The sequence below is a fragment of the Corvus brachyrhynchos genome, unplaced genomic scaffold (genome assembly GCF_000691975.1).
Source record: "Corvus brachyrhynchos isolate BGI_N302 unplaced genomic scaffold, ASM69197v1 scaffold5, whole genome shotgun sequence".
NCBI lineage: Eukaryota > Metazoa > Chordata > Aves > Passeriformes > Corvidae > Corvus > Corvus brachyrhynchos.
The window spans coordinates 801,426-811,979 of NW_008238321.1; the positions used below are offsets into that span (position 1 = coordinate 801,426).

The 10,554-nt window shown below is 37.1% G+C and overlaps 1 protein-coding gene across 19 annotated transcripts in view; it reads left to right on the forward strand.

Annotated features, from left to right (window-relative positions):
- RBFOX1 (RNA binding protein, fox-1 homolog 1) overlaps window positions 1-10,554 on the forward strand; it is a 1,116,883-nt gene that overhangs the window by 769,684 nt on the left and 336,645 nt on the right. The window contains exon 1 of one of the 19 annotated variants that reach the window (XM_017733922.1): window positions 148-400. The exons of the other annotated variants lie outside the window; for them this stretch is intronic. Within the exon in view, the coding sequence (XP_017589411.1) occupies window positions 383-400 (18 nt within the window). The 5' untranslated portion in view covers window positions 148-382. Of the gene's footprint in view, window positions 1-147; window positions 401-10,554 lie in introns of those variants that run through there. 19 annotated transcript variants of the gene reach the window in all.

The window sequence follows — 10,554 nt, forward strand, 5'->3', positions numbered from 1 at the left end:
CTTTTGTTTTTTGCCCCCCCCCCCCCCCCCCCCTCTCCAGTGTAGTTGGCTGCCTTTAGTGCACGGACCTGCTCATTAAATAGATACACCAAGAACTGTTACCTAAGCAAGCTTGACAGTAAAGAAAGGACAGACTGAGTTAGGGAGGAAAAGGGAAGAAAAAAGACAGCCTGAAGCAAGTCACTTCACACGCAGAAAGAGCCACTGAATGAATGCTATTCTCATAAACAAACTAAAAAAAATACCTTGTATAAGAAGAGAACTGTGAGGACTTGACAGAAAAAGGCAAGATTTTCTACCCAGTTTTCAGTTTTCCTTCCAGACATACTTGGTGAAGTAAGGAGACTTCTGTTTGCTGACAGAGCCCTTGATTTCTTTCAAGATGATGATGTATTTGTGGGTAGGTAGTGTCTCTCTCCATGTCAATCTTTTGTTAATAAATTGACTTTGGGACTGTGGATTTTAGCCTGTAGTTGCAGCTTGTTTTGTGCTGTGTAAGGTGTGTGTGCTGCAGGGTAGCGTGGCTGGGGTGCAGAACATGTGCTTGCATTTCCAGGCAGGGTTTAAACAAACCGGTTCATTAACGTGAAGCTGAAATTTATTTTCAAGGTTTGCAGGATGTGGCAGAGTGCACTGCTTTCTTTTCATTGCCTTAGAACATACTGCAATTGTGTAAGATCCACTCTGTGGTTCAGTTACAAAGCGAATGCTGCATCACTTGTGGCTGCTCAGAATTTGCTTTCTTTGTAAGAAATGAAACAATCTTAATGTGATTAAAACTTCTAATGTGTGTTACTTAACCCACTTGCTTTTATACTAATTGTCACAGTCTGTCTTGGCTTTTGAAGTTTCTGGCAATTGACAACTGCAGGTAAAGAAATAGATATTATGTTCCTATTTCTGTGATTTTATATTCAGCATTGTTCTGATTCCTTGCAGCAAAATCTGCTCACCTTAAAAATAATGTTGTGTTGTGGCATGTATGTTTTGAATTAGTAAAGCTATTAACCTGTGAATTCATCCAGGTTTTGATACAGAACGTTTTTTTTTTCCTTAGCAAAAAAACCCACAAAAAGATCAGTGAACAAATCTGCATACTTAAAAGCTTTTCTGTGTTCCTCTTCAAAGCCTGTGTATCTTCTGGGAAAATACTTTAAACTAATCTCATTTGACAATCTGTTTATTTATTTATTTAATTTAAATGTATTTAAAAATAGGCGTGCAGCTAATCTGGGCCACCTCTGCAAAACAGGCTGCAGAGGGGCAACACTGAAGTCCTAGAGGTATTATCAGCAATCACTCCTCTTTGTAAATCACGCGTGGTTCATGCTGTAAATCTCCCTTTATGCTTTCTTCTCATTGCTGCTGGCCCTCCACTATATCTTAGTAACTTTGGTCATCCATGCAAAAGGCACTGTATGTAGACTTTTAAGTTTCTCATTGCAGTACTCTGACCTGTGCCATGGTTTTGGGAGCTCACCAATCGCTGAGCCCTTATGATTTTGTTTTTTTTTCTTTTTTTCTGGGTTCTGTAGTACAAGTCCCTAGAATTTTCACCAATGTGTCTGTGCATTTAACAGCAACCCCAACTGCTGCTTGTTTTTAACCCTTACCACGGTTCTGTATTGAAGCTGCTGGTGCAAGGATTAATTTAGTTCTGGTTTTAGATTTATAAATCAGATCCCTCAGTTGCAGCAGTCTGTCTTTCATTCAGTTTGTGTTGTGGTGTTATAGCTGCCATCACCCAAAGGAGATGCACAGTAAATATTTGAGGATAAACCCTTTCTAATATGCACACTAGGGTGAAAGGACATGCATTGTTTGGTATACTCTGCTTCTCTGTGGCACAGGATCAGAAGGTTTAAAAGCCAGGGAACTTCTCCTTCCCCAAGCCTAGGAATCTTTGTTAATTTGAAATTTAGTGAAATACATTTTCTTGCAGGTAACTATGCAGTTTTCTATCACTTTTAGTGTGTTGTATTTTATATTATTGGTGAACTTTCCTAGTTATTCATTTTAGAGATATATATAAAAATGCTTTAAGCAAAACAACCACAGTAGTAAGCAGTTTCTGATGGTACCACTTCCTGGTTTCAAAGCTTCTAGTAATTAATATAACAGTTCTAGTAATTAATATTTTACATTTAAAAGTGTGTTCATTCCATTTTTATTTTGTCCTTTTTACTTACATTTTAAGAGGTATGTTTTGTTCTGGTTTTCTGATTTGCAGAATTCTTTAAACAGCCTGCCTCTCTTTTGGCACTCCTACACCTGGGTATTAAGCATTCTTACCATTTGCAACTGAACTTTGCTAGTCTAAATTTTTTGTATAAGGTCTCAAGATTAGTCGGAAGAAGCAGAGAATGAACTTTCTTTTTATATGAATTGTAGCAGAACATTATTAGTTTGTGGTTTTTTTATGGAAATAGAGGAATTGTACTCATAGATTTTTTTTTTTTTTTGGAAATGTTGCGATTTTTAAAGTCTGTACATTAACTAGGCATGTAGAGGTACCTAAGATGCAGCATATGTAAAGAGATGCAGTAGGTAAACAAGAGACTTTTAATATATGTAGGTGCAAGGTATAAACTCACAGCAGCACTTGAAATGCTTTCTCCTGGCATCACATCAATATTTTATATAATTATAAAAAGCTTCTCAGCAATACTATTAAAATTTAAAGTAGCCAGCTTGTGTGAAAATGTAGTCTTCCCCTTTTTAAAGGGCTTAAAATTAATTTGCTACATTGACTGAGAATTTTTCAGATTATTCACTCGTTTATGTGGCAGTGCTTACCTGTTATTTCATTTCACGTATAATGTAGAAACATTTTGCAATATTTACAAAGAAAAAGAACATTTTGATTTCTTCCCATTTTTTAATGTCTTACTAAGCAGTATCCTGGAACAGTTTGATGTCTTTTTTTTAGGTCTACTGATGACAGTGATATCAAGTTCCTTTTATTGCAAGCAGACTGCACTGAACGTGTTTAGCTAACTAAAAGGAATGCAGAGCACAGACCTTAATTCAGTCTCTTGAATGGAACAGTCTTGATTAGTTGCTGTTTTTTAAATACTTATTTCAAAATTTCAAAAAGTAGAGAAAGTTTTTAGTACTGTTAACCCTGCCAAGGGAAATCCATAATTGTTGACAACCTAAGCGATTAAATGTTGTTTATAGTTATACTTTCCTCCTTCCCTGGATAAAGGAGATCTTTTTTGGTCTGGTACTTTATGTGCAGACACCTGTGCTGTAGGAATCAGAGTTCATCAATGTCAGAGTTCACACTGACCAAGAAACTTTGAAGTCTTTCAGGCATTACTGATTTAGGAACCAGTGAAGTCAAAAGGGCCTGTATTCTTTCTGAGGGGTGCAGACCCTTTTACGTGTGCTGCTGCTGCAGTTTAATCCCCCTTTCTCCCCAAAGTAAGATTATTGCAGTGACTCAGGGTGTTCTGGATCACTGCAGATTATCATTCACCTTTCCTGTGTAACGCACCTCCCCAAAGGTGATGTGGTTTTTCTCAGAATGTAACAAATACATGTTTGGGTTTTTTTTTCTAGTTACAGCGCTCTAAAGTTGCTGCCTTGTGCTTAGCTTGGCTAAAGCAGTGTAACTATTGGTGAGGGAAAATGAGAGTTGATGGCTGAAAGCTGAGACTGCTCCCAATCTTTCATAGAGTCCCCAGTCTCCCAAACCCCCTCTTTCTGTGCAGTATTCCTCCTCCTCTTTTTCATATTTTGAAAAATAAGCATAGTTTGTCCACGAGAGCACAAACAGCTGCCTGATTCCCCAGCAAACAGTTCCATGGTGGTTGTTTTCCATCTGGTTGTTCAGAATGGACTATTCTGAGGTCTCCCTGACCTCATGTTCAACTTTCATATTCCGAGTTAGAAGTCAAGGGTTTAAAGTTACTACGTGTCGTGAAGAAGTCAAATGTAATTAAATGTTGTCCTGAGAAAAACTGGAACAAAATCATTGGCAAATACATTTTTAAAATGCAAATTATTAGTTTTCCATGTTTTGTTGTATGCTACAAAAATGCTGGACTAAAATTACCTTAATGTACCATAATACAGTTTGATAAATTTTATAAACATCTAATTAATGTCTGCTTAGTCAGAGGTGTGCTTCATTCCTGTCAGTCTGCTGTTCTTTTTAATAATAAGGAATGAGTTGTCAGAAATTTTGTGTATATTTAGCAGAGATTTTTTTCAGTAGCAGCTTCAGAATGATACTTGATCAAACAAGGCAGAAAAACATGTCAGCAAATGAAGTTTGTTTTTTTTTTCCCAAAACCAGAGTAGGCAGATACAAAGAAACAAATTTAAAAAAATGCGTATGCAATAGCAACAAGGTAACTTCTTCTGGCAATAAGATACTGTTTTGACAACTCTGTACAATGAAGCTTTTGGGTCCAATATAGTGAATTGTTCTTGTCTGAATTAGCAAAATGTTCCTTAGATGAACATCTGGGAAGAAGTCTGGAGGAAAAGGAAGTAACAGACTCTAGCAAAATTTAATCTGGCTATTTAGGAATTTAAACTCTTTATGGTTGCATTTCTGGTCTTTCTCCTATTTAGAGACATCCTAATACACACAGGAGTCTGTGTCAGCTCACATATTCAAAAGCAGATGGCATTTTATTCAGCTGACCAAAGTCTGCATGTATTTATGCACTCCCAAATGTATGCAGGCACAGAGTGTGCCTTTCTCCTGGCTTAGAGAAGGGTGTCATTTCAAGCCTAACTTGTGCTCCTTGTGTACTCAGTGCTGCAGGACACCTTTGTAAGGTCTTTTTTTTTCTAAAGGAAATGAGAACCGTAAACAGATGTGAAGATGACTGAAATGATAAAGGAACAAAGCCTTATGATTTTTTAAATTGGAGTAAGGAGAAAATACAATGCTCATAATTTTTTTAAATGAACTTTACTTACTGTGTATTTTGCAGCATTGTCATTGTGTGCATTAAGCAAAGGATTGCTGCCTTAAATGAGGACTTTCCAAAACCACCCTAGACTAAGACAAAATGCACAACTGACTGTGCTTCAAGAGCTACAGACAGTGAAATCCAGCATGAACTAATCTGAAAGAATGAATGACTATGTTGGAAACATTGTCAGTGGAACAGTTCTGCAGTATAGATTTTATTGCATAGAATTATTGGGTAATCAAAGTATTTAGATCCTTTTAGTTAAGAAAAATCAAACATGTCTGCTGAAAAGCTGCAGGTATCTTCAGAGTCTAAGTGATCCTCATTCTGCTTTCCACTGAGACCTTGAATAAAACATGTGGCTTTATTCTCTGTATCTGACTGCCTGACTGCTGATGTTGAATAAATATGTGCCTTTTATTATTAACACAGAAAAATACAAAATGATTTCATAATAGAGTATGCTGATGTGAATAGTAAGGATCTTCAAGGGTATCTGACTCAATAAACTTGAATGATGAAGTATTGCAATTTATAAATCTACAATCTTGATGGCTAAAATGAAAGGGCTGACTGAATGAAAACAGGATTACAATTAGTTATGGTAGAATCTAAGATAACTCTCAGTAGGCTGCGTTTATGTATCTATTGGAACACACACATAAGTTGGCTTAAAAATCATATGTCTAATAATTCATGTGTGATGACAGAAGCTAAAAGTCACACTAGTATGCAAAGCATGAAGACATTCAGCAAAATCACCTTTTTTAGTGTGAAAAGAGAAATGAAACAGAAGAGAAAAGTGATTTCAGTTCAGAACATTTGACTTTGGTCATCCAGCACATTCGGTTCTTGAAGGGTTTTCTTGACCTGTTACAGTGTTTTGTAGAACCCCATTCTGTTATTTATGGAGGGTAAGAATGGGACGAGAACAAATCAGGATGATGCTCTGTTATGTCCAGCACTGCAGATAGGCAAGCGAGGCAGCTTTGGTTTATAAAAGCAACGTACATTCCTTTAGACACAAACACGTGTAAGTGTTTGATGAAACTGAGTTTAAGCAGGATTAAACTGAGTTTGTGTCAAGAATATATATATATATTATCATTATTATTACTAATTCTTGCTGCAGAATCAGTGCATTTTTTGTAAAGCAGCATGACAGACTTGCTCTGCCCTCTTCTGAAGTTGCATTACATACTCTGTATACTTTAATTACCTAATCTGTTCTCTCCCCTTACTTTAGCAAGGAGTCACACTTGTCCAATTAACCTTATCTTTGTCGTGTCCCTCTTAATAGCATTGGTTTCCATCAGAGCTTTGAATGAACTGCGTGGGTGTCTTTATCAGTCCAGGGATGTTTGTGTGAGGAAAGAATTGAACAAAGACTGCATGAAATGTGTCTGGGTGAGCAGGTTAGAGTCCTCCTATTGTCCCACTATTATTATCCCTTAGTGGAAATCCTTCCTGAACACCACTTCTGTGACAATCTGGTGGGTTTAAGCTGCTACATCTACAGCTGTAGAACCGGAGCTACTGTTGGAATGGTCTTAGTTGGGGAGACAGAGGAATGAGCAAGTCCTGAATATTCTTCTGGGCAGTTGAGAAACCTTGTTTGTATCTTGAGTTTAATTTCTTGATATGTTCCCTTTGGATATTCATTCCAGTGAAGTGTGCCTGTTGGAGAAGCTCTCATAGTCCCTAAGCCAAGATTTTGCTTATCTTTTCACTTTAATGTGCAAGTACCACTAGGCTGGATTTACCTTTTATAACTAGTTTGACTGTCTCACAGTTTAATCAACAAAAGGGGACGTTTACCAATCAAAGGCAAGGTATCTGTTCCCGTCTTCTTTTGATGTCTTTCCATATGGCTTCCTTTTTCTCTTCTGCTCCTGGATTGATATCCTTCCCTTGCCAAACAGATGAATGTGTGTTTGGATCCTTGTCATAACCTAGAATGGAAATCCACCTGTTCTGACTGCAACTGAAAGCTGAAGTCCGACATTTCTGCAGAAATGGCTGCTTTTCACAGAGGCTTCTAACACACTAGGTAAATTTTTCCCCATCAGGATGGCAGTTGTGTCATGGGTTGGACCCATCTAGCAGCCAAATTCCCTCTCAATCTCTGCCTCAGTGGGACAGGGAGGGAGGAGGGGTGGGAAGAGCTGGAGTGAGAAAGCTCCTGAAACAGCAGAAAAACAGGGAGATCCTTATCCCTGTCACAGACACACGGACTCGCCTTGGAAGAAATGACATTATTTATTGCCAATTATAATTTCTGCCAATTAATTTTGGCAATTTAATTTCTGATTCAGGTCGTGGAAAACAAAACCAAGAACCCTTTTTGTTATCACCACCAGTTAAACTCCCTTTCTTCAGTGAGGCAGTGAGTGATGTGGAGGGATTGCAGTCAGGACACAGGAGTTTCTCTCTTCAGCTCCTTCTCGCTCTTGCTGTGCTCCCAGTGTGATCCTCTATGGGCACAACACAGATTTAAGTCAGCCAAACACGTCTGACTGAGGCTGTTTATTGGCATTTCAAGTTTTGTTCAGAGATTGTTGTTTGTAGAGTTTTGTACATTTAATCTTCTGCGATTTATATATGAGATACAGGGACTCCTTTTACAGAGGAGAAGCTGATGTATGTTTGGATTTTACTTTCAGTGAGCTTCTCCTCACATATAATTACAGGAATTCAAGGAAGGATAAAATGTGACAATGTATTTGTGAATTGCGAGATTTAACAGAGACCGAAGTAGATCTTATTATTGATGTGCTTCCTGCTTCATTAAATTCCCCTTAAGGTTTGCAGCATGGATATGGATCATTTGCAATAATAATTATGCAGTGATCGATTGATTGTGTCTGACATTGTACTTGTCACCTTGAAATGCAAAAACCATTTATTTTCGAGTGTGTGCACGTTTCTCTCTAGCGTTCGACACCAGCATGCACTGCTTTGTGGTAGAGAGGGATGCATTTCATAAAGTTGGGAACTTCATATTAACCTTTACCTAAAATGCACTGCCACTGGTCGTTTTACAGAAATGAAAATTGCCCAACCAGCAATGGTTTTAGATTAGAAAACACAGTCTTAAGTTTGGAAGGATTGTTCAAACTGGAATGTTTGTATTTCACTTGATTCCTGCCTGTGTGTTACAAGCATGGGACTTTCAATAGGTCTGTGATGAGCTAGCATGCAACGAGCACACTTGATAAAACTGAGATCTCTGTTTTTGGAACTGGTGTGTGTTCTTGGAAAGTCTGCTTCACTGAGACTCTGATTCAGGGCAGTATTAATTGGAAAATCAGCAAGAAATGCTTCAACTTCAGTCATTCTTTGAGTTTAATACTGTACATTTTGTGTTTTGAGTGGTGTAATCATCGTGACCATGCAATCCTCCTTTTATTAAGAATTTTTGTAGTAATGAATGAAACTTTGCCCTTTGGGCTTTCAGAATTTTGTTTCTATTGAAATTCCAGTGAAGCAGCTGGTTGGTGGCTGCAGTTAAAGTGGAGCTGATCTGTGCTTTCCCAACTAACGTTGAAGCAACAGCCAAGAGAAACGTTGCATTTCTAGATATTCCACTTGGAGCTTTTGCAGAACATCCGTTGTTATGGAGTAGGAAGTGAAGACCAAAACTATGTTTGTTGAGATGTGATTTGATTAAAAAGTGACTTTTTCAAAGCTAAAAGCTGGCTTGAGATTACATCAAACCAAATATATATAATTACTTTTATTTGAGATTTAAACTTTTGTTCAGTCAGAGGGCTAGTTTATTTGAGCTTTGGTTTGTTTTAATCAGGATTTTTAAAACAAATGTATAAGTTCTTTTATTAAAAAATAAAATTCAAAATTGTCAACATTCTTTAGGATGAAATGTTGTGCAGATGGTTTTTTTCCCCCCCCAAGGGTGAACATAGATGAGCATATACATTGGAATATGGAAGTGTTTAATTTATTGATTCTCATACAACCAATTTGAAGAGTAACTGCAGTGTTAATATTAAGGTGACAACATTAATTGTACTGCTGATTTAAAAATTAGCAACCCTAGTTTTTACCACAGTATGGATATTGAATAGAGCTTACAAAACTGCTTTAAAACTGTGATATAAGAAAAATAATTCTTTTTTTTTAAGCAGTTATTTTTTATTCCACACCATGTGTTGGATAACTGAAACACCTAACCTGAGGAAAAGACTGTTACTGATTGTGCCTGCTGTTTTCAACAATTGTACTTTTTTAGCTCGTGAGTTTTTCAGAAAATATCCCAAGTCAGTGCTATTAATATGTAATTTTTTACTTACTTCCCATGTTCTTTCTCCAGTTGAAGTGGTGAGAAAACTGAGGGAACTTTGTTTTGTGAGGGAACACTCGCAGTGGCTATGATTGTTTGTCCACTTGTGCCTTCACACTCCAGTCTTGTCTGGGAAATGCAACATCCCAGTAACAACAGGAGCAGTGGAGGAAGAAGGAGAAAACAAGAGATGTCACTGAAAGGGAATGAAAATGAAGGAGAGAGAGGTCAAGGGGCTGAAATGAAAGGAGAATATTTAAGATCAGAACAGTCACTGTCCTTTTCAGTTAAATGTGAAGAAATCGTGTCCTCTTGCCATCACTAAGGTTCTACTTCTAAAGCAACCTGCAGGGTGAACTTATTTTTTGTCTTCGTGTGTTTCAAACCCTATTTGCTGCACAGAATCTGGAGTAACTTGGTAATGCTGTTAATAATAATGTCTTTGCTATGCTTTGGTTGTAGATGTAGATGGCACCACCCTCTTAGATAAGGAAAATTAATTCCAACAGAGATCATTTGTAGAAAAAAACCACCTTTATTTTGGGGGGGTCATTTTGGCTGAAAGTCAATTAAAAACTTCCTTTAGAAAAGGGTCTGTTTTACTCTCCTGGTGGGATTTGGCTACATTTCTTTGAATTGGATGGCTTAAGAGTCACAATATTTTGGTTGGTGGTTTTTTTTGGGTTTTTTGGTTTTTTTTTTTGTTTTTTTTTTTGTGCATGTCTGGCAACATGTTTGACTCTATGGATAGCAACAGAATAATACTAATAGGGTGGAAATTTTCGAACTGTGTATTGGATAATTCCTCATGAGAAGTAGTACAAGTAGAAGAGGTTGCTCTCAAGTAAGGGAAGAAAGCTGATCTAATACAATGACAAAATTATAAATGCTATAGGAAAAATATGCTGGAGACAAATGATGAATGTGGAATTAAGTCTTGTAAAGACTAGGAAGGTAATTTGATAATACATACAGGCCTAGCTGAGGTGGCATAAAACATCTCATTGTACAACTCACGTGTGAGAAATCCTGTGGTGTGATGCAGTGATGTGTTACTGGCACTTGTAAAAGTTCCTCATGCACTTCTGTTTCTTACTATTCATTATTAATGTGTGTGTTAAACATTTACTCTCTCATTTCAGAAGGTTATCATATGCTATTAATGTAAAACTACACAGTGAAACCAAAGATAACAATCTTGTTTTAAGTTAATACATGGATGTTCACAGCCAGTGAACAAATTCTTAATTTAAATTGGTTTATAAAAAGCAATTATAAACAGACAAGTCAAATTTATCTCTTTGCTATAAAAACCATGCA